Source organism: Thalassophryne amazonica, chromosome 5 (assembly GCF_902500255.1).
Source record: "Thalassophryne amazonica chromosome 5, fThaAma1.1, whole genome shotgun sequence".
Lineage (NCBI taxonomy): Eukaryota > Metazoa > Chordata > Actinopteri > Batrachoidiformes > Batrachoididae > Thalassophryne > Thalassophryne amazonica.
The window spans coordinates 129,842,252-129,866,910 of NC_047107.1; the positions used below are offsets into that span (position 1 = coordinate 129,842,252).

Below are 24,659 nucleotides of genomic sequence, written 5' to 3' on the forward strand. Positions count from 1 at the left end.
GCTGGTTTGTTTGTGTGTAGACATGGAGTGGCTCTGGCGGAGTCGGGGTTCGCCCCGCCTGGTCCTGGTGGTGGTTTGCGTTGCTCTGCTGCTCGACAACATGCTCCTCACTGTGGTTGGTGAGTCCAGTCACACGTGGGTTCTGGACTCACTTTAGTCCAGTCAAACTCTGACATGATATCACAGCCATTACTTTGCCATATGATTAATTTAATAAATATGCTATTAGCTAACTCTTGTACAGTGGCTAAAAATGTAAAGATCAGCAGTTAATTAATTTATTTATTTATTTTAATGTCCCAGAACTGACATTTTTTTTTATTTCTGTCTTGAATGTGATTTAGCAGTGAATCTGGTGTTGTCCTTCTTTGATTGGACTGTTTGGGAGTGGGTGGGGTTTGGCTGTGCTGTTTGACCTCTTCGTTAGCGTTAGCCCTGACACTACTTTCAGCTTCACCATACGGACCGGCCTCCAGCCTCACCCTGTGGCATTGTGGGAAATTCACACCAGCATCAGATGAAGCTCGTTTGTATTTTCTTAAAACCTGACCAGGATTTATGTGGTGGGAGGGGCCATCTGCTCACCAGATGTTGCATTTGATTGAATGAAAATATATATTTGCTTCACAAATATTTGACTGTTTCATAAAGTCCAAATCCAAAAATTATTTTAAAAATAAATTAAAGTGGAAAATTTGTCAAATAATAACTTGGAAAATTGATTTTTAAATCTGTGCCTTTAAATTTAGACTCCAGAAGGCTTAAAAATAACAAAAACACTGTCATGGAAATGCTCAACATTTGAGGTTTTGCAATAAAGCTTTAGTTTTTGGATTTCTGATGCAGTCACAAAGGTCAGAGGTCAAAGCTGTCATCAGCTGTTAGACTCAAAGCTGGACCTCAGGGTCCGGATGGAGAGTGAGGTTCACACTGCTGCAGAGACCTGCTTGCCCCTGAACTTTAAGTCCTGCTGGTCGTGGTCCTCGCTTCTCTTCTTCTCGGCTCTCTACACATTTAGAAACTTAAAAATCTTAATGACGGAACCGCCCAGTGAATCATTGTCAAGCATCTCATTAAATTGTTTCATCACAAAAGCGTCAACCTGAAGACGTCACTCAGCTTCATTCATTCATTCACAGTTACTCATTCCTCTTTAGATGAGGAAATATGAAACCTCACTGCAACAGAAAGAGTGGATCATAGCATCTGTTCATCCAGAGGCGGAACAACGTACCAAAGCCTCCAGGAAAGTACAATGCCAGGATTTCATCAAAGATTTATATATATATATATATATATATATACACACACACACACAGTGAGGAAAATAAGTATTTGAACACCCTGCGGTTTTGCAAGTTCTCCCACTTAGAAATCATTGAGGGGTCTGAAATTTTCATCTTAGGTGCATGTCCACTGTGAGAGACATAATCTAAAAAAAAAAAAAAAAAAATCCGGAAATCACAATGTATGATTTTTAATAATTTATTTGTATGTTACTGCTGCAAATAGGTATTTGATCACCTACCAACCAGCAAGCATTCTGACTCACACAGACCTCTTAATATTTCTTTAAGAAGCCCTCTTATTCTGCACTCTTTACCTGTATTAATTGCACCTGTTTGAACTTGTTACCTGTATAAAAGACACCTGTTCACACACTCAATCAATCACACTCCAACCTGTCCACCATAGCCAAGACCAAAGAGCTGTCTAAGGACACCAGGGACAAAACTGTAGACCTGCACAAGGCTGGGATGGACTATAGGACAACAGGCAAGCAGCTTGGTAGAAGACAACAACTGTTATGATTATTTATTAGAAAGTGGAAGAAACACAAGATGACTGTCAGTCTCCCTCGGTCTGGGATTCCATGCAAGATCTCACTTTGTGGGGTAAGGATGATTCTGAGAAAGCTCAGAACTACACAGGAGGACCTGGTCAATGACCTGAAGAGAGCTGGGACCACAGTCACAAAGATTACATTAGTAACACATGATGCTGTCATGGTTTAAAATCCTGCAGGGCAGCAAGGTCCCCCTGCTCAAGGCAGCACATGTCCAGGCCTGTTTGAAGTTCACCACTGACCATCTGGATGATCCAGAGGAGGCATGGGAGAAGGTCATGTGATCATATGAGACCAGAATATAGCTTTTTGGAATGAACTCCACTTACCATGTTTAGAGGATGAGAACAACCCCAAGAAAACCATCCTAACCGTGAAGCATGGGGGTGGAAACATCATACTCTGGGGGTGCTCTTCTGCAAAGGGGACAGGACGACTGCACCGTATTGAAGGGAGGATGGATGGGGTCATGTATTGTGAGATTTTGGCGAACAACCTCCTTCCCTCAGTAAGAGCATTGAAGATGGGTCATGGCTGGGTCTTCAGCATGACAATGACCCCAAACACACAACCAGGGCAACTAAGGAGGGGCTCCGTAAGAAGCATTTCAAGGTCCTGGAGTGGCCTGGCCAGTCTCCAGACCTGAACTCAATAGAAAATCTTTGGAGGGAGCTGAAACTCCAAACCTGTAAGATCTAGAGAAGATCTGTATGGAGGAGTGGACCAAAATCCCTGCTGCAGTGTGTGCAAACCTGGTGAAAAACTACAGGAAACATTTGACCTCTGTAATTGCAAACAAAGGCTACTGTAGCAAATATTAACATTGATTTTCACAGGTGTTCAAATACTTATTTGCAGTAGTAACATACAAATAAATTATTAAAAATCATACATTGTGATTTCTGGATTTTTTTTTTTAGATTATGTCTCTCACAGTGGACATGCACCTAAGATGAAAATTACAGACCCCTCTATGATTTCTAAGTGGGAGAACATGCAAAATCGCAGGGTGTTCAAATACTTATTTTCCTCACTGTGTGTGTATATATATATATATATACAAGGTCTATTAGAAAAGTATCCGACCTTATTATTTTTTTCAAAAACCATATGGATTTGAATCACGTGTGATTACATCAGACATGCTTGAACCCTCGTGGGCATGCAAGAGTTTTTTCACGCCTGTCGGTTACGTCATTCGCCTGTGGGCAGTCTTTGAGTGAGTCGTCGTCCACCCGCTTGTCGATTTTTTTCATTGTTTAGGAATGGCTCAGAGACTGTTGCTTTGTTTGATAAAAATTTTTTCAAAACTGTAAGGCACAACTGAGTGGACACCATTCAATAAATTCAGCTGGTTTTCGGTAAAAATTTTAACGGCTGATGAGAGATTTTGGTCTGGTAGTGTCGCTTTAAGGACGGTCCACGGCGCCTGACAGCGATCTGCGCTTCGAGGCGGCAGCGTCTCGCCGTTTCAAGTTGAAAACTTCCACATTTCAGGCTCTGTTGATCCAGTAAGTCGTCAGAGAACAGAGAACTTTCAGAAGAAGTCGGCATGAGGAGTTTATTCGGACATTCCATTGTTAACGGTCATTTTGTAATGAAAGAACGTGCGGGCAGAGTCGCATGTCGGGCTGGACCCGACCGCAGGGGGTCGCGGCAGGAAAAACACCTCCGTTGGAAATCTTAACGGGCAAGTTGGAACATGCCCAAGCTGTTAAACAATTTCTCAGTTACTCACTTGTTGAAAGCCATTAAAAGCCGCCTGAATTCTACAAATGGTTTTCAACACGGAGGTGTTTTTCCTGTCGCGGCGCACACAGATTTGCTGAGTCGTCACGGAAACGACTCGGCGAATTTGCGCGTACGTCTTTCATTAAAAAAATGTCCTTAAACAGTGGAATGTCCGCATAAATTCCTCATACCAGCCTCTTCTGAATCTTCTCTGTCCTGGGTGAATTAAGCCTTAAATTAGGATGTTTTCAGCTCAAAACAGGCCGACGACAGCGCCTGAAGCGCTGCAGGACGTCCCGCTCCATGGGAAGTCCTTACACCGACAGAAACACCCCATAATCTCTCATCAGCCGTTAAACTTTTCACAGAAAACCAGCTTAATTTCTCGAATAGTGTCCACTCGGATATTCCTCACAGGTCCAGAAAAATTTTTGATAAAGCAACGCGCGCCGTCTCGAGCAGCGTGTGAAACAAAGGAATTCAGCCGAGAGGGCGGGACCACATCTCACTCAAGGCCTGCCCACAGGGAAATGACGTCACCGACACTGCGTGAAAAAACTCACGCATGCGCACGAGGGTTCAAGCATGATTGGTGTAATCGCATGTCATTCAAATCCATATAGTTAAAAAAAAAAATAAAAGGGTCGGTTTATTATCTAAGAGACCTCGTATATATATATATATATATATATATATATATATATAGTCTCTTACCCACACAGATGGGTGAGAACGTTCGCTGACAGCTGGCCATGTGGTGTTTGAATGTTCTCCTCACGTCTGCGCTCAGTTCCTAACTAATTCATGCATTTATTTCCTCTAGGCTGGACTACTGTAATTCATTATTATCAGGTTGTCCTAAAAGTTCCCTGAAAAGCCTTCAGTTAATTCAAAATGCTGCAGCTAGAGTACTGACAGGGACTAGAAGGAGAGAGCATGTCTCACCCATATTGGCTTCTCTTCATTGGCTTCCTGTTAATTCTAGAATAGAATTTAAAATTCTTCTTCTTACTTATAAGGTTTTGAATAATCAGGTCCCATCTTATCTTAGGGACCTCATAGTACCATATCACCCCAATAGAGCGCTTCGCTCTCAGACTGCAGGCTTACTTGTAGTTCCTAGGGTTTGTAAGAGTAGAATGGGAGGCAGAGCCTTCAGCTTTCAGGCTCCTCTCTTGTGGAACCAGCTCCCAATTCAGATCAGGGAGACAGACACCCTCTCTACTTTTAAGATTAGGCTTAAAAATTTCGTTTTTGCTAAAGCTTATAGTTAGGGCTGGATCAGGTGACCCTGAACCATCCCTTAGTTATGCTGCTATAGACTTAGACTGCTGGGGGGTTCCCATGATGCACTGAGTGTTTCTTTCTCTTTTTGCTCTGTATGCACCACTCTGCATTTAATCATTAGTGATTGATCTCTGATCCCCTCCACAGCATGTCTTTTTCCTGGTTCTCTCCCTCAGCCCCAACCAGTCCCAGCAGAAGACTGCCCCTCCCTGAGCCTGGTTCTGCTGGAGGTTTCTTCCTGTTAAAAGGGAGTTTTTCCTTCCCACTGTCGCCAAGTGCTTACTCACAGGGGGTCGTTTTGACCGTTGGGGTTTTTCCGTAATTATTGTATGGCTTTGCCTTGCAATGTGGAGCGCCTTGGGGCAGCTGTTTGTTGTGATTTGGCGCTATATAAATAAAATTGATTTGATTTGATTTGATTCCTCCGGACACTCCGGTTTCCTCTCGCTGTCCAAACCAGTGCCTCAAGAATGTGCCAAGAGGGTTAATTTAAAGGATTTATGCCGCATGTTTTTATTCAGCATAGTTCAAGCTGAACATCAAACAGTGTGTCGAATGGTGGTTGAATATAAGATCATTGTAGTGATTGTTGTGAGATATTTGGGGTTTGGAATATGTGTTTGTTCTCTGAAGACCTGCTGGTTTTCTGTGTGTGAACGCGAGGCGTCACTTTGAGATATACTTTATTGATCTGACAGTGGAGAAATTATGTTTACACTCCAGTTACCTCAGACAGCAGTTCGTCCACAATTATTACTTGTTTACAGTTATAATGGTACACATCAGAATTAAAGACAGCACATACACATTTGACATTGTTTATGTGCACTAAGTTTGAAGAAGTCCGTTATCTGAATTGAGGCAAGTGGGTGAAGGCCACACAGCAACCCTGAGATGCGCCGCTGTCAGCTTGGGGGGGGACCAGCTGCAGTTAGAACTGCACCGCCCCCACAGAAGGGGGAAGGAATGATGTGAGCAGAAGCCGGAGTTGGGGGTGTTTGATGAGGAGTAGGAGGGGGGTGCGGGAGGGAATGGAGCATGCTTCAGTTCTATGAAAACAGTTTATTGTCTTTGTGAGTTGAGATAAGAAACAGCCAAATGTTCCCCAGGCCGAAGACATTCCTCTGGAGGAAAACAGTCGGGCAATTTGTCCTTCAGGTTTGATAAGCCTGCCGTGTTGTGGTTTGAGCAGTGAAAAACACTTTTTACAGTTCCACTAGAACAACCAAATCCCAATTATGAATTAAGAATATTCACCGGCCTCCAAAATCTTCAGCTTTAACTGCAAGGCACGCATCTGCTCCAAGATGTCATCCAATTTGCGTCTGAGTTCAAAAGTCAACGCAGTCTGAGAATGCACTGCCTTGCCAACCTCGTTAATCATGACGGACAAGCGAGGGGCTGTAGTTCTTGATGCCGCCGTCTTGCCAATTTTCCGGTAGATCAGGGCAGCACATAAGCCAAAAAGTACCAGCCCTGCTACCATGAGACCAAAAATGAATAAATCCTCGACGTCCTCAACGGAGAAAGGTGCCAAGCATGCAATACGCCAAGAACTCCAGGAGTCGAGAACATAGCCCGCAGGATACGTTCCATCTGGGCAGGTAGGATCCCCCGGTTCTAACCTTCTTGTAGAAAAAATGGTGTCAATAGTGTACAGAGACCAGCTGATCAATTCCATGGTTAATCCAATAGTAATCCAATAGATCCAGAATCCAATATAATTTGAGGAATTCACAGTCTGGTGAAGTAGGCACTTGAAGGTTAAAGGCAGAGAACAGAGATAAGGGAGAGTGGAGGAGATGTTTTAGGAATCCGCTAGCTTAGCGTAGCTACTAGCTCTTAGCCGATTTAGCATGGCGGCTTCTCCTGTCTCTCCCGCACTTTTCTGCTCTGGGTGTGAAATGTTTAGTTATTCCTCGGCCTCCTTTAGCAGTAACGGTACTTGTAATAAGTGTAGCTTATTCGTAGCTTTGGAGGCCAGGCTGGGCGAATTGGAGACTCGGCTCCGCACCGTGGAAAATTCTACAGCTAGCCAGGCCCCTGTAGTCGGTGCGGACCAAGGTAGCTTAGCCGCCGTTAGTTACCCCCTGGCAGATCCCGAGCAGCCGGGAAAGCAGGCTGACTGGGTGACTGTGAGGAGGAAGAGTAGCCCTAAACAGAAGCCCCGTGTACACCGCCAACCCGTTCACATCTCTAACCGTTTTTCCCCACTCGACGACACACCCGCCGAGAATCAAACTCTGGTTATTGGCGACTCTGTTTTGCGAAATGTGAAGTTAGCGACACCAGCAACCATAGTCAGTTGTCTTCCGGGGGCCAGAGCAGGCGACATTGAAGGAAATTTGAAACTGCTGGCTAAGGCTAAGCGTAAATTTGGTAAGATTGTAATTCACGTCGGCAGTAATGACACCCGGTTACGCCAATCGGAGGTCACTAAAATTAACATTAAATCGGTGTGTAACTTTGCAAAAACAATGTCGGACTCTGTAGTTTTCTCTGGGCCCCTCCCCAGTCAGACCGGGAGTGACATGTTTAGCCGCATGTTCTCCTTGAATTGCTGGCTGTCTGAGTGGTGTCCAAAAAATGAGGTGGGCTTCATAGATAATTGGCAAAGCTTCTGGGGAAAACCTGGTCTTGTTAGGAGAGACGGCATCCATCCCACTTTGGATGGAGCAGCTCTCATTTCTAGAAATCTGGCCAATTTTCTTAAATCCTCCAAACCGTGACTATCCAGGGTTGGGACCAGGAAGCAGAGTTGTAGTCTTACACACCTCTCTGCAGCTTCTCTCCCCCTGCCATCCCCTCATTACCCCATCCCCGTAGAGACGGTGCCTGCTCCCAGACTACCAATAACCAGCAAAAATCTATTTAAGCATAAAAATTCAAAAAGAAAAAATAATATAGCACCTTCAACTGCACCACAGACTAAAACAGTTAAATGTGGTCTATTAAACATTAGGTCTTTCTCTTCTAAGTCCCTGTTGGTAAATGATATAATAATTGATCAACATATTGATTTATTCTGCCTTACAGAAACCTGGTTACAGCAGGATGAATATGTTAGTTTAAATGAGTCAACACCCCCGAGTCACACTAACTGTCAGAATGCTCGTAGCACGGGCCGGGGCGGAGGATTAGCAGCAATCTTCCATTCCAGCTTATTAATTAATCAAAAACCCAGACAGAGCTTTAATTCATTTGAAAGCTTGACTCTTAGTCTTGTCCATCCAAATTGGAAGTCCCAAAAACCAGTTTTATTTGTTATTATCTATCGTCCACCTGGTAGTTACTGTGAGTTTCTCTGTGAATTTTCAGACCTTTTGTCTGACTTAGTGCTTAGCTCAGATAAGATAATTATAGTGGGCGATTTTAACATCCACACAGATGCTGAGAATGACAGCCTCAACACTGCATTTAATCTATTATTAGACTCTATTGGCTTTGCTCAAAAGTAAATGAGTCCACCCACCACTTTAATCATATCTTAGATCTTGTTCTGACTTATGGTATGGAAATAGAAGACTTAACAGTATTCCCTGAAAACTCCCTTCTGTCTGATCATTTCTTAATAACATTTACATTTACTCTGATGGACTACCCAGCAGTGGGGAATAAGTTTCATTACACTAGAAGTCTTTCAGAAAGCGCTGTAACTAGGTTTAAGGATATGATTCCTTCTTTATGTTCTCTAATGCCATATACCAACACAGTGCAGAGTAGCTACCTAAACTCTGTAAGTGAGATAGAGTATCTCGTCAATAGTTTTACATCCTCATTGAAGACAACTTTGGATGCTGTAGCTCCTCTAAAAAAGAGAGCTTTAAATCAGAAGTGCCTGACTCCGTGGTATAACTCACAAACTCGTAGCTTAAAGCAGATAACCCGTAAGTTGGAGAGGAAATGGCGTCTCACTAATTGAAGAAAATAAGAACAACCCCAGGTTTCTTTTCAGCACTGTAGCCAGGCTAACAAAGAGTCAGAGCTCTATTGAGCTGAGTATTCCTTTAACTTTAACTAGTAATGACTTCATGACTTTCTTTGCTAATAAAATTTTAACTATTAGAGAAAAAATTACTCATAACCATCCCAAAGACGTATCGTTATCTTTGGCTGCTTTCAGTGATGCCGGTATTTGGTTAGACTCTTTCTCTCCAATTGTTCTGTCTGAGTTATTTTCATTAGTTACTTCATCCAAACCATCAACATGTTTATTAGACCCCATTCCTACCAGGCTGCTCAAGGAAGCCCTACCATTATTTAATGCTTCGATCTTAAATATGATCAATCTATCTTTGTTAGTTGGCTATGTACCACAGGCTTTTAAGGTGGCAGTAATTAAACCATCACTTAAAAAGCCATCACTTGACCCAGCTATCTTAGCTAATTATAGGCCAATCTCCAACCTTCCTTTTCTCTCAAAAATTCTTGAAAGGGTAGTTGTAAAACAGCTAACTGATCATCTGCAGAGGAATGGTCTATTTGAAGAGTTTCAGTCAGGTTTTAGAATTCATCATAGTACAGAAACAGCATTAGTGAAGGTTACAAATGATCTTCTTATGGCCTCGGACAGTGGACTCATCTCTGTGCTTGTTCTGTTAGACCTCAGTGCTGCTTTTGATACTGTTGACCATAAAATTTTATTACAGAGATTAGAGCATGCCATAGGTATTAAAGGCACTGCGCTGCGGTGGTTTGAATCATATTTGTCTAATAGATTACAATTTGTTCATGTAAATGGGGAATCTTCTTCACAGACTAAAGTTAATTATGGAGTTCCACAAGGTTCTGTGCTAGGACCAATTTTATTCACTTTATACATGCTTCCCTTAGGCAGTATTATTAGACGGTATTGCTTAAATTTTCATTGTTACGCAGATGATACCCAGCTTTATCTATCCATGAAGCCAGAGGACACACACCAATTAGCTAAACTGCAGGATTGTCTTACAGACATAAAGACATGGATGACCTCTAATTTCCTGCTTTTAAACTCAGATAAAACTGAAGTTATTGTACTTGGCCCCACAAATCTTAGAAACATGGTGTCTAACCAGATCCTTACTCTGGATGGCATTACCCTGACCTCTAGTAATACTGTGAGAAATCTTGGAGTCATTTTTGATCAGGATATGTCATTCAAAGTGCATATTAAACAAATATGTAGGACTGCTTTTTTGCATTTACGCAATATCTCTAAAATCAGAAAGGTCTTGTCTCAGAGTGATGCTGAAAAACTAATTCATGCATTTATTTCCTCTAGGCTGGACTATTGTAATTCATTATTATCAGGTTGTCCTAAAAGTTCCCTGAAAAGCCTTCAGTTAATTCAAAATGCTGCAGCTAGAGTACTGACGGGGACTAGAAGGAGAGAGCATATCTCACCCATATTGGCCTCTCTTCATTGGCTTCCTGTTAATTCTAGAATAGAATTTAAAATTCTTCTTCTTACTTATAAGGTTTTGAATAATCAGGTCCCATCTTATCTTAGGGACCTCGTAGTACCATATCACCCCAATAGAGCGCTTCGCTCTCAGACTGCAGGCTTACTTGTAGTTCCTAGGGTTTGTAAGAGTAGAATGGGAGGCAGAGCCTTCAGCTTTCAGGCTCCTCTCCTGTGGAACCAGCTCCCAATTCAGATCAGGGAGACAGACACCCTCTCTACTTTTAAGATTAGGCTTAAAACTTTCCTTTTTGCTAAAGCTTATAGTTAGGGCTGGATCAGGTGACCCTGAACCATCCCTTAGTTATGCTGCTATAGACTTAGACTGCTGGGGGGTTCCCATGATGCACTGTTTCTTTCTCTTTTTGCTCTGTATGCACCACTCTGCATTTAATCATTAGTGATCAATCTCTGCTCCCCTCCACAGCATGTCTTTTTCCTGGTTCTCTCCCTCAGCCCCAACCAGTCCCAGCAGAAGACTGCCCCTCCCTGAGCCTGGTTCTGCTGGAGGTTTCTTCCTGTTAAAAGGGAGTTTTTCCTTCCCACTGTAGCCAAGTGCTTGCTCACAGGGGGTCGTTTTGACCGTTGGGGTTTTACATAATTATTGTATGGCCTTGCCTTACAATATAAAGCGCCTTGGGGCAACTGTTTGTTGTGATTTGGCGCTATATAAAAAAATTGATTGATTGATTGATTGATGTGACCACCCTCGTCAGAGTCCCAAGCTGATTGCTTTGAGTTGCTTTGATGGTCAAACGTAATGTGAAGTCACATTGTCGGTCCAAAGACCTCTTGACAGTTTTCTGGGTGATGAACTGAACATAAACTCTCCAGAATCAGTTTGTTTTGAGGTGTCCTTTATTCTAATCAATAATTAATTAATATTCTGCCCACAGTCCCAATCATCCCAACATTCCTGTATGCCATGGAGCACCATCATCCAGAGTCCCAGACCACCCAGCCATCCCTGCCTGGTCAGCCGCACCTTGGAACAATGCAACAAGTCACTGTTCCCTCACAAAGTTCAACCCTTCAGACATCACAGGCCAGTCAGCCACTACCAGTCCTGAGTCCAGTCTCAGACCAGAGTACTCAGCTGATGTTCTTGCCCATAACGTCCCTGTCTGACAATGTGACCTTAAGGTTTCTGGGGCGTGAGTCTGAAGACATCAAGAACACCAAGCCAACTAGTCTGACTGCAGGTCTGATCCTCAACGAAACCAACACAACGGTAGGTGGATGACCTTTACTCTGCACGATACCGTCACCTTTGATCTCTTCATTAACCATGTTCCAAGTAATGGCCTTGTCACATGGCATACGACGATTCCTGAATGAAGGAAAAAAGTAAAAAAAGTCACAAATCATCAAGAAAAGGTGGACGAATGAGCTTTCTACTTTTGCCATCATCAAATAGCCTGCGAATCAAGATCGCAAAAGGAACGAAAGAGGAACAAAACGAAACCGAAGCTAACGTTGATCTCCACGCTTTAAACAAAATGCACCTGGAGCCACTGCTGGAGCAGTGCGGTCTGGCTATATACACCACCATGGTGCATATAAGGATGCAATGCTGCATTATTCACACCACTGTGGTGTATAAAGCCTTTGCGCACAGACCCACTGTGGAGATCTGTGTGCACGTCGGTGAATCCACCTGCTCTGGTTGCTTCTCCAGAACACAAGAGGGATCATCTCCTTCATCATCAGAATCCTCACTGTCTGGTTCAGACTGACGACGCGCTGCACGTTCCATCTTGCTCCAATAAAAACAAAAAAAACAAAAACTGAAGCGCTTGTTCCACATTCATAAGATGCATCATTTTTACAAAACAAAAGCAAAACAAACAAACAAAAAACACCACCACACTAACCACACACACTAAATATGCCATCAAAATAATACACACTCCGAACACGGCAATTTTTTTTTTTTTTGTATTGCAGAAGTACGCTCTGTTCTCAAAATGGTAAAGCAAATGGCAGTCATATTTCCAAATGTACAGCGAGACACACTGCTTCTTTGTCAGGGCTGAGAACATCAGAGTGCAAAGCTTAGAGTCCTTCTATGTCACCCCCCCCCCAAAAAAATTAATATTGCCTTTTAAACTCACAATCAAACACAAGCAAAAAGATTCTTGTTTCAGCATTGAGAGTGAGATGGGGGTGGGGGTGGGGGGGGCAGAGGAAGAGAGAGAGATAGTGCTGTCTCTCTCTGCCTTTTTTAACAGCAGCTGCACTTGCCCCATCTCATGCAGCGGTAGAAGCCCCACACCGCATACCAGTACCACCGCAGAGGAGCTGCATCTCTCCTCCACAGCAGCGCTCACAAACTGGCTTCTGCACCATCAAGAACTATAGCAAAATGAAATACGGATGAATTGAAGTTTTTGGCAGCATTCGTTCAAATTTTTCGACAGTTTAAAAATCACGATGAAGAGCCAGCTGCAGGAACAAAGCTGCACAAAGGTTAAACGATGCCAGTGAAAGTCCAGATTTCTTGTTTTGTTTGGGCTTCGTTGTCCTTCATTAAGTGCCATGTGACCGGGCCTTAAGATCAACTTCGTGCCAATCCCAAGTCCATATACACAGAGAGGGTTAGTGTAATGATCTAGTTAAGGAACCCCAATGCAGAGAAACACAATGAAGGACAAACTGGACATGTTTTATTGTCCAGGAAATAATGGTTAGCTACAGCAGAACATGTCAGACAGGAGGGATGGTCAAAAACTCAGCTTTGGGTCGGGTACACAGTAATATGTCCAAAAGAACTATCTAAGGGCCCTGTCCCACTGGCGTTTAGGAGGATTTGCGCATGAAATGAGGAGACAAAAGCTGAGCGTCGGCAACAAAGGTGGGCAGAAATGACAAATGTCCCGGGGTGGATCAGCGAATACATGAGGAAGAAAAGCGGATATAACAGGGAACAGAAGTGAAAGCGACCGCGGAGGCACCCCCATGAGGGGCACAGCGGCCGTGATGCACTCGCTTCATCCGTGCCCACTCTGTCTGCATGCGCGACATACCATTTGCGACCGTGATGTGGCCGTGCTGAGCACGCATCGTATCTGTTTTGCACGCTGTCCCGGTCTGCCACCAAGCCGCGCCAACCCGTCGGTTGCGGATATCAGCGGATAACAGGGGATATGCAGCGCGTTGGTTGTGTTTGTCCTGCGTATGTCTTCAGTATGTGTTCAGGCAGTGATGCGAATCTCATCCGCAGCAGGATTTTTGAGCGGCTCAAAAATCCTGCTGCGGACATGCGTGGCTCTGCGGATGATCACGGACGTGTTCGGATGGCGGCCAACTCATACAGGAATGTTACACGGTTATTGCGGTTGTTTGGCAGATGTGGGCCACTTTTGTGCGCATTCCATCCGCAAACCCTCCTAAACGCCAGTGGGACAGGGCCCTAAGTTTGTCTGAGTCGGGGGACCAGGAGAATAAACCAAAGTCAGGCAGGGTTAGAAAATCAGAGTTAATCAATTCCAACAGTCTTTCATGAGGTCAAGCAACAGAATTGTCAAAAGTCACAGAATGACTTCAATAGCCAGGAATTCTTATATCACAGAGTCCAAATGGCAGGCAAAAGTTGGGAATCTGGAATGGCAGTGAAAGTGCCAGGTTTTGGTTCGGTTGAGTTGTTTTTGGTGTTCTTTTTATGTGGTTGCTGTCCCCATGGCCATTTATGTTTCTGGTCACCTGTCCTGTCCTGTCTCCTGTCTGTGGGTGCAAGTGTCACATGTCTGTCATGTACGAGTTTGGGTCTGTCCCTCGTGGTCTGCATGAGAGTACCTGTTGTGTGAATGTGTGTGTGTATGCGTGCATGTGTTGGTCATCTGTCCTTGGTTGGTCATGCGAATGTGTGTGTGTGGGAGTGAATGTATGGACAAGCGGTCCCTTTCTGTGTGCCCCAGTCCCTTAGTGTACTTGTGGGTGTGTGTGTTCTTGGTGTGTCTATGAGGGTGGTGAGATTCCTTACCTGTCTCATCTCTCACTCCCCTACCGCATGCGGTTGCCATGGTCACCCCGTCAGCTGTGCGTGACAACCGTCTGATTCCTATGGGTCCGAGGGCCCCAGCTCTTGCAGCTTTATGTTTGCCTTGGTGCTTGAGATCGTTTATGTTGTTTTATGGTTCCTGGGTTATTTTATTTTCCTGGGTTTCTGTGTAGGCTCTCAGTTGTCCAGGTGGTTTCCATAGTAGAGAAGCTTGAATCTTCGACTGGACTGGGTTGCTTGACGCGAGGACATTTCGCTTCAAATCGCAGAAGCTTCCTCAGCTAAAATTCTTGCTCTGGAAGTCTGACTTCTGTCTGACTCTTGTAGAGAAGAATAAAACAGAAGCCAACAAAAGCTGGAGTTTTAAACCTAACCAGACCCCTCCTACTGAGAGGCAGACTGCTATAGGCTAGTGACTAAACAATAGCTCTAATTAGCAACTATTGTGCTGTAGTTAGCACACCTAATGGCAGGACAGCTGTCCCTCTAATGATGGGATGGATGCCTTTCTGATGGCTCCCTTGATGACGTGAATGACTCATTACCATGAACAAAAGACTGAAACTCCTTTGACCTGGGTACCCCATTGTGAACAGGGGATAAAGTGTGTCTCAGACCCCCTCCCCGGTTAAGGCTGGGTTTCAAATGTTTCACAAAGAATGCCTCCTTGACCCCTCTCTCAAACCATTTCTTCAGGGCAAGAATTTTAGCTGAGGAAACTTCTGCGATTTGAAGCGAAACGTCCTTGCGTCAAGCAACCCAGTCCAGTCGAAGATTCAAGCTTCTCTACTATTTTCCTGGGTTGTTGTTTTATGGTACCATGTACTGTGGTATGTTTCAGGGTTATTATGTTTATAATCGGTTAGTTCCTGGTCCGTTGCCGCACTCAGTTGTCATGGTGATGCCTGGCAGCTGAGTGCGGCATTTTGACAGCTTGTCATTGTGAGGGCTCCGCCCAGTGGCAGCACCAGGAAATTTTTGTTTTGGGAGCTGAGGGGGGGGTGGGGGGGGGGGGGGGGTGCTGGTAAAAGTTGGAGGGGCTCCACGAAATGTCATTGAAATGAACAATCTATAGTAAATTGCTTTATAAATACCAAGGTATATGTTTTAGTCACCCGTGCTCCTCTAAAATGTGGCATCAATGCACACACACATCACTTAGAATGATTGCAAGTTCAGTAAACTTGCACATAGGTATAAATAAAGATAAGTGAAGTTTTAAGAGTGGCCGTAATCAATATTTAGGAAACTTAAATTTTTGGAGTATGGAGTTAAATTTGTCTCATTAATACTTGCAAATGCACAGAGGGTGATTTACAAATATCCTTTGATTTGTACATGTGCTTTGTGATCCACAAACACAAATTTCTTATTTGTAACTTGTGTGTGGGTTTTTACAAATAAATGTTTATTTGCAAAACTGAAAATTCTGTTTGTGAAGGGTGATTCAGCATTGGTGGATCACCGAACACACACATTCATCAATTTGCTCTGTTACACAATACTGAGACATTCTCAGCGCAAAACTGCAGTTGAGATCCACAAATATGTCAGTCGCTATTCACATTATTGGCAGAATTATTGGGTGGGTGGCTGAGGGGGGGCTTGGCCCATTATTGGGTGGGCTTAAGGTCCCCCAAGCCCCCCCTCCTTGGTGCCGCCACTGGCTCCAACCCTTCTGCACCTACCCTTTGTGTCTTGCTATCTGCATCCTGGGGTCCAGTCCTAGTTCTAAGTGGTTCTGCCCACAACAGAGAGTCGATAACATGTGGTCAAAAACAGCAGGCAGAAACAGAAGTCCAAACCGGTGTCGCAGACCGAACGGTCCCCATAAAAACTGGTCCCCCCGACGACGCGGTTCTCAGATTAACACCTCGTTTCTGCTTCAATCTGCGCTCCAGTCATCATCTGTCTCAGTGACAGATATCTGAAGCTTTTGTACAACAATCATTTCCACATAAATTCAGCATTATTTCATCATAAAAGGCGGTGGAAGCGATCAGAGCACCGCGGATAAACGAGCTGCTAGCTGATGCATTCACTGCGCGTCAGACATTTCAAAGCATCACGTAACGGCAAGCTAACTATAGTTTTTATTTAAAATCAAAACAATAAATAATTCATTCATTCATTTTCAGCTGCTATTCAGGGTCCAGGTCATGGTGGCAGCAGAGCCATCCCACACTTTCCTTTCTTTGGCCAAGTCCTATAACTCTTCCCGGGGAATCCCGAGGCATTCCCAAGCCAGCTGGGAAATATTATCTCTCCAGCATGTCCTGGGTTTTCCCGGCCGTCTCCCCTATGGACATGCCTGGAAGACTTCCTTAGGGACACGACCACAGTTATCTTCACCAGATGCCTGAATCATCTCAGCTGGCTCCTTTCAGTGTGAAGAAGAAGCAGCTCTACTCCAAGTCCCTCCTGGATAATCAAGCTTCTCACCCTGTCCAAGAGTGTCAGCCCAGATACCCGATGGAGGAATCTCTCTGCTGCTTGCAGAGGTGGGACAAAGTCACCATCAAGTCAAAATCAGCAAGTCCCAAGTCAAGTCTCAAGTCATAATGACCACCAAGTGTTTGCAAGTTGACTTGAGACTTGACTTGGGACTTGCAGATTGATGACTTGAGAATGACTTGACAGTGACTTCGTCCCACCTCTGGCTGCTTGTATCCGTAATCTTATTCTTTCAGTCATTACCCAAAGCTCATGGCTGTAGGTGAGAATAGGAGTGTAAATCGACTGGTAAATTGAAAGCCTTACCTTCCAGCTCAGCTCCTTCTTTACCACGATGGACTGGTACAACCTTCATAAAATTTCAGACGCCACCCCAATCCATCTATTGATCTTCTGCTCCAATTTACCCCCACTTGTGAACAAGACCCGAGATGTATAAACTCCTTCACTTGGACCAGTAGCTCTCCTCTGACCCGGAGGAAACAGTCCAGTGTTTTCTGATAGAGGCCCATGGTCTCAGATGTAGAGGTACTGATCCTCAACACCAGGTCAACACCTGATGAAACCAAAAAAAAAAAAACACATCATCTACAAAAAGCAGAGATGCAACTCTGAGGTCACCAAAATGGACACCCTCCAATCCCTAATTGCGCCTTGAAATCCTGTCCAGAAAATAAGAACAACCCCAGGTTTCTTTTCAGCACTGTAGCCAGGCTGACAAAGAGTCAGAGCTCTATTGAGCCGAGTATTCCTTTAACTTTAACTAGTAATGACTTCATGACTTTCTTTGCTAATAAAAGTTTAACTATTAGAGAAAAAATTACTCATAACCATCCCAAAGACATATCGTTCTCTTTGGCTGCTTTCAGTGATGCCGGTATTTGGTTAGACTCTTTCTCTCCGATTGTTCTGTCTGAGTTATTTTCATTAGTTACTTCCTCCAAACCATTGTCGCGGCTCGTCTTTTTGGTCTTCTCAGGATGTCGTCTTTTAGATAACACAAACTAATTGCAAGTGATATGCTAGAAAGAGGACACAACACTTTAGAATAATTCAGCCTTAAGCAAGATAAAATGCACAGAGTTTTTAAGTTTATTTAAGCCTTCGACACAAAGCTTAGACAAACTGAGTCCTCTAGAGAGACTGAATATGACAACCGCGCTCGTCTATTTATTGGAGACCCGCGGGCATCGCTCCTCCTTCGACTTTTTTATTTATTTCATTCCCAAGACATGGTTTTTTATTGGAAGCGTCCTCTAGTGAACCCTAAGCAGGTGTTAGGCCATTATTTCAATGTGACAAACGCTCCAATTAAAACATGAAGGATTTACAACTGATTTTTTTAAAAGACCTTCAGCCACAGGTGCAGCTGGCCTGAGGCCCCCTCCGCACGTGGCCTCAGCCACACGTGCAGCTGGCCTGAGGCCCCCGCACGTGGCCTGCGGGAAAGCACCTAAAAGGCCTTGGAAAGCCCCTGACAGACTAAATGACTAATAGAGCCCTTTTTTTGGGTTGAACACCTGCTAGTTCAACCAGAGGACATACAGTTCGGATCAGGACACTTGATAGTTCATCACAGTTCAAATATGGACCTAAAAATTCTTCTACAGTCCCTCCTCTGGGACTCGAAAGAGTCCCATTACATCAACTATACTCTTGGGTTGTTTACTGACAAGACATCCTCATTTGTGCATTGCAATAAAAAAGAAAAACACATCACTCGAGTTACTGATAACTCTGGTGCGGATATGAATATCAGTGATACTTCACACGGTAAATATATTGCAGTGCAGGTGAACCTACATACTAAGGCACAAGGTGAGCAATTAGCTGGATTATATCAACACAAGGTGACATTCAAACATTGAGTTTTGGTGTAATTCAAGGCACTTAAAATGGCCACATAAAACAAGTTACATCAACCTCTTAATCATGGCAAAGTAAAGGCTTCACATTGACATCAGTGCAACCAATCATCTTCTGGCATCTATTGACTCACTCAACCAGAGGCTCCAACCCATTATACTTGGTTCTACATATTATTTTGTTAAAGCGTCACACATTTATTATTTAAATGCATCAAATAACCCCTACGTTACCACTATTTAGTCAACCAATCAAGAAACTATTCTAAGGTTAGCGCAGCTATGTCTAGTTAAATGATAAACACAATAAATGGTTTCCCTTCATGTCCGTCCTTAAGTCATTTGCCTTAGTCAATCATATAATGGTTTTCATTATAGGCCATTTCTCAACATTCTCCACTTTGTTTTTTTTCTTTTTCAGCTTGTTTTCTAATGCCCGTTTTGGCCAGACACCAAATTTAGGCAATGCATGTCTCTTGAGGCATGCTATAATTTAAGAAAAAAGGGGTCCCTATGGTGCATCTTTACTACTAAATCTACAAACACGCCGTGTAAGGGTCCCCTTTTTATAACTTTGCAATGTGATATCTATGTGTATGCATTTAGCTTTATCTGTGTTACGCAGATGATGGTAAGGACAGACATTTACCCAACTTTCGTTACTAACATATATCCTTCTTTGTTTTTAGTTACACTCAGATTTCTGAAACCAGTCCGCAGTTCAAACTCAAGAACCAAGATCATAGTCCGTGTTCAGTGCCATTACGTCAGTCCGCGCTCCTCAGCATTTACTCAGCATCTGAAGTTTTGGGAGAAGTTGGGGAACATGGGGAGGTTGGCCTTTCAGGGGTAGTGGGGGAAGGATCAGGAATTCTGGCTTTCAGACAGTCGTGCAGTTCTCTGATGGATCTTTCCAGCTCCTTGTGCTGCTTGGCCAGGTTGTACAGGGCCCCCAGAGAATTCTTGCCCACATTCAGGGTGGTGGTGGCCAGCCCTAGCTGTTCCCTTTCCATATGCTCCATCATGCAGGCTAGCATGTCCATACTAGACTGAAGACCACACAGTTGAGTATGGAGGCCCTCCTGAGCACAAGAGATGTTGGCATTGTCACGGTGTATCCTGAACAGGTATGCAGCTGTCTGACTTAGTTGTGGCATGATTTCCTCAAATAGCTCATGGGGAATGTGATTTGTGAGGGGCAGGAGCTGCTCCAAGGTTTTTGGAACAGACTCTTGTGGAAGACGAAGCTCTCGAACCAAGATTGCCATGTCCTGTGGGGTGACCATGACCAGATTAAGGTTGTGCAGTCCAGGGGACAGGAAGTACAAGGGGGAAGGCATTTCGTGTGTGGGGGGAGTATTGTTGATGTCGCACAGGCAAGTGGTTGGGACACTCTGGGCATTTAGTAGCCTGTACAAAGCTCCCCTCTGTCCTGGTGGGTGAGTTTGGCTAAGGTCTACCCCTGCTGATCCTCCTCCAGAGGTACTGGGCTGATCAGAATATCTCTCCTGCCTTGGGGGTGGAAAGCTGGGGACAGGTCCTAGCAGTGAATTGGGTCTAGGATGCACTCGGGCGGTTGCTGCATATGGCCGACCTTGGCTGCCTCCCCTGGAGGGTATCGTTGCCCCTGGCACATGTGACTGTCTCCATGGCATCTGCGGAAGGGGTGTGTTCCTGAGTCCAAAGGGTCCTTCAGGTGATGGTGGAGTCCTCGGGCCGACTCTTGCTGCAGGCAGATTCTGTGAAGCCGTCATCGCCAGGTGCTGGAACGATGAAGATCCTTCTGTTGCCAACTGGTTTAGCTGCTGGATGGAAGGCGGCTGTGGCGACCAATCATGTCTCGACCATCCCTCCTGCATATCCTCTTCTCCAAACAGTTCTGAGAGTCCAATCAGACTTGATAGAGGCAGATCAGGCATAGGTCCCTGATCAGGGGAGTCTGGTCTCTCAGCCATACTCCTGTGTCCTAGTAATATACATATACGTTCATTATTACAGCTCCATGTCATTCTTTCAGATATTGTCTATCCTATCCCTCATTTTTGTGGGTGCATGTGTGTGAATGTAAATGTGCGTGCATGTCTTCTTCCTCATCTACAATATCACCAAGCACGGTCCATCCCAGTCCTCCCTATCTGGGGTGTACGCCACAATATTAGGGAGCTGGGGGCTGTCGGGGAGGATAATTGGTATTTCATCCATTTCCATATATTCTGGTTCTCTGTCTGTTTCGTTTGTGCTTTCTTCTAGGGCTTGGATGGCTAGCAGTGGGAGCTGTCCTACTGTGGATGAAATCAATTTATTGACCAGAAATTTTATCAAGGGAATACCACAACATATTACCAGCAAGACCGCCACCCCTGTTAGTGCCAAGATTACACCTATCTGGTACAACCAGTCTTTCCATGATATCCACCCTCTCCTTAGAGTCCCAAACAGTGAAAACAGTGGGCCAATATTCATTCCATTCCCTACAATGTATCCAGAATCGTCAGTTTCATTTCTCCCTCCTATGGAGTTACTTAACAGTTCCTGTTGCATCTCCTCAAGTGTGATTAAGAGCTCTGTCAAATTTCCGTCTTCCCCTGTACGCATGGGAATAGCTGTGCAACATTCGGTGGCTTTGATCATAATACAAACTCCTTGTTCATCAGCCATCATCATCTCAATAGCTAATCTATTTTGCATTGTCATTAGCGAGGTGGCGTGCAGTTGTTCGGTTAAGGCTCCTACAGCTGCCAATGTCCAGTTCAGGTATCTTTGCTGATTATACCACAAGTAATTAATCCACTGCACCTCCTGGAACCTAGAACGGATTTTTGGAGTAACCCCGAACAGAGCCAATGCCCATCCCCATTTATCCGCATCTTCATCTGCTTTAACTCTGCTACTGTCTATGGCTTCTAACTGTCGGGGTATCCCTTCTGGTATCCCGTTTCTTACTGTGATGTTGTAGTCTGTTTTAAACGTCATTATTCCTCTTTTCTTACGACGTTTCTGTGGCATGGGTTGTATTGAATTTGGCATTTCAATTACTGTTATAGCTCCTGTGAGCATCACAGGAGCACAAAGGCCCTTCCAATTAGGGGACAGCGATGACAGGAGTTTCCTTCTTTGTCCGCATATCCAAAAGATGTCAGCTAAGGGTACCGTTCCCTTAGCTAAATTTGGAGTAGATACCCATGAAGCATGGGTGAGATTCAGTCCAATTACCGACCCCCCTGTGGCCGGTACTATTTGTTCACACTGTATGCCTGCTGCTGGCAGGGTGTGACAGACGGTAATGTTCCATGCTGTTTTAGCCGGTTTGTATTCTTGCTGCTTTTGCATACACTGTATGTGGTGTTTTGGCTGGGTCGTCCCTACCTGCCAATCGCTTATGTATTGTGCTACTAAGCCTTTAGCTATACAGAATGGGTGTATCATCCCTTTCTCTATTTTAATCATAGGTGGAACGGTTCCTTCTGTACTTAGGGGCACTGGACAAAGTTTACTGTCGGCAGCATATTTTTCATCACCTACTGCCATTTTCATAACACATTGTGTATAGCATTCTGCTTGGTCTGAGTTATGTTGGGGACTCCTATAACAGTTGTTGATATCAGGTAGGGGTTTAGCCTGAGGTATCACACCTTTCCGGTGACAGGCTATGCAAGGCTTTTCACTGATCTGCCTAGCCGAAAATTTCAACCATTGGTAAAATAAATTGGTCTTCAACCCTTGTGTGCGGGCTAGGTCTGTACTGGGATCCCATCTCCCTAAGTGACTGCTTGTTTCTAGGCTTCTAATTGTCCTCTTTTTCCTTGGTTTGATTTTTACCCATTTTGTGGCTTCATGTACTGTAACAGTTACGTCTTGCTTGGTTTCCCTGCATCCTCTTTTATCACAAATTACCTCTATGTTGAGTGTTCCCTCCTCTTCACATTTGATGCTAATGGCTTCGCCTAATATGTAATCCCCCAGCTTTCCCTGTATTCCTATGTTCTTGTAGGCTTTTGATTTAATGTATACCAAATTATATGTTTTTCCTGTGTTTAGAATGCCTTGTTTAGCTGCTATTGCGGCCATGGCCACGGCACAGTCCGTTGTATGTTTTGGATGTCTATTTTCTCCCATACTGACCACCAGTAGTATTGTCAATCCCTTGAATAATTCCTTAATCATTGCTCTGATGACTGTTGAGATGTGCTACTAGATGTGCTACTAAGTGAGCCATCACTAGATGAGCTGTCACTAGGGATGTGTGGTGTATCTGTGCTTTGTCTGGGTTGTACTTCCTGCGGTTCTTCTGTCGGTAAATCTACTGAGTTGCTGTCCGAGTCTGATGTCTCCTGTGGCCTGTCTATCTGTCGGTCTGTATTTCTGTCTGTCTGTTGGCCTGCGTCTCCAGTTGTCTCTGAGTCTGCATCTGAGTCTGTCGCTGCTCTATCTGGCAGGGATCCACTACTCTCTGAAGCTGTGCGTCGTCTTTGTTCAATCAGTCTCTGTGAGCGCCTTGGCCAGTGTTCGCCTGGCTGCAGGGAGGCGTGGCCTTCCCTCGGTGCTTCTTCTGGCTGCAGGGAGGCGTGGCCGTCCCTCGGTGCTGCTGTAGGGTCTCTGGCTTCTCCTGCTTCCCCCCTTGGCCCGGCGGCTCTGCCAAGACGAGCTTGCCGAGGCCGCAGGGGCGCTGGGCCACCAACCCTACAGCAGTGGTTTAAATGAAACCAAGTGTCCTTACCGTCTACTTTGACTGCTGTACGTGAGGCAAGAATAACTTTAAAAGGACCTTCTCGGCGGGGCCTGTCCCACTTCTTTTGAACACCTTGACGTAAACCAGATCACCAGGCTGGATGCTCTGATTTTCGAGTGGAATCTCTGCTTCTCTGTCTTCTGTAGCACCTTTGACCGGCAAAAAGATAGTTTTGTGTATTTGGGTTAACTGTCTCAGATAATTATGCCATTCGTCTTGTAGCTGCTCCAGCGATGGTCCTTCGTAGGGTCCTCTCAGGTATGGAATAGGCATCGGCCGACCTGTAAGAGCTTCAAATGGTGTCAAATGGGTTAGTCGGTTAGTTTGTGAGCGCATTGACAATAAAGCAAGCGGCAACGCATCCAGCCAGGTTAGTTTGCCATTGCTGTCTGCTATGATTTTTGCTAGTTTGTTCTTTAAAATGCCATTAGCCCGTTCCACTGCCCCATTTGATTGAGGGTGATAAACACACCCAAACTTCTGTTTGATACCCAATTGTTTGAATGTTTCTTGTGTAACCTTGGCTACAAAAGCCCTACCGTTGTCAGATGAGATAGTATCTGGAATGCCAAATCTTGGAAAGACATCTCGGCACAAGAATTTGGCTACCGTTTTATGGTCTTGATTTGCAGAGGCTACTGCCTCAATCCATCGGCTGAATCTGCATATCACTACCAAAAACATATCTCATTCGTTTAACTCGATTTCAGCTCCCATGTCTATGAAATCCATCATAAGATGTCTGAATGGCCCATCAGGGACCGGAATGTGGGCTAAAGGGGCTGTGAATGATTTCCGGACATTGTACTGTGCACATACCTCACACTCATTCAACAAACGGTCCACTGTTGCTGCCATATATGGTGACCACCAGACAGCTTTTAGTTTGTTCATAATTTGGACTCGCGAACAATGATCGGGTCCGTGGGCCCAAATGATTGCATGTCGTAATAAATTGGTGGGTAACACCAAATGTCCATGACTACTGCGCCACAGCTTGTCCGCTGGCCCCTGACTGCGTGTCTCAATAGCGCCTCGTTTAACCCACATTCGTTTTTCTTCTCCACTGGCCCTACTTTGAGCCACTATCAGTGCGTCAAGTGAAACCAGTGGGGCACAATCTTGGATGGTTAGCAGGGGAAACATATTTTCTCCTTGTGCTCCTTTGCGCGCTGCGTCATCTGCTAGGTTGTTACCTTGAGCTATGATGTTATTATTCTTTTGATGACCTGCACATTTAATGATGGCTACCTCAGACGGTAATTGGAGAGCTTGTAACAGTTGGGAAATCGCTTCTCATGAGT

At 44.5% G+C, this 24,659-nt stretch overlaps 1 protein-coding gene across 1 annotated transcript in view; it reads left to right on the top strand.

Annotated features, from left to right (window-relative positions):
• The window catches only part of LOC117511347 (chromaffin granule amine transporter), a 79,650-nt gene that overhangs the window by 8,326 nt on the left and 46,665 nt on the right, over positions 1-24,659 (top strand). Inside the window, exons 3-4 of the mRNA XM_034171384.1 lie at positions 21-119; positions 11,204-11,538. Of these exons, the coding sequence (XP_034027275.1) occupies positions 23-119; positions 11,204-11,538 (432 nt within the window). The 5' untranslated portion in view covers positions 21-22. The remainder of the gene's footprint in view (positions 1-20; positions 120-11,203; positions 11,539-24,659) is intronic.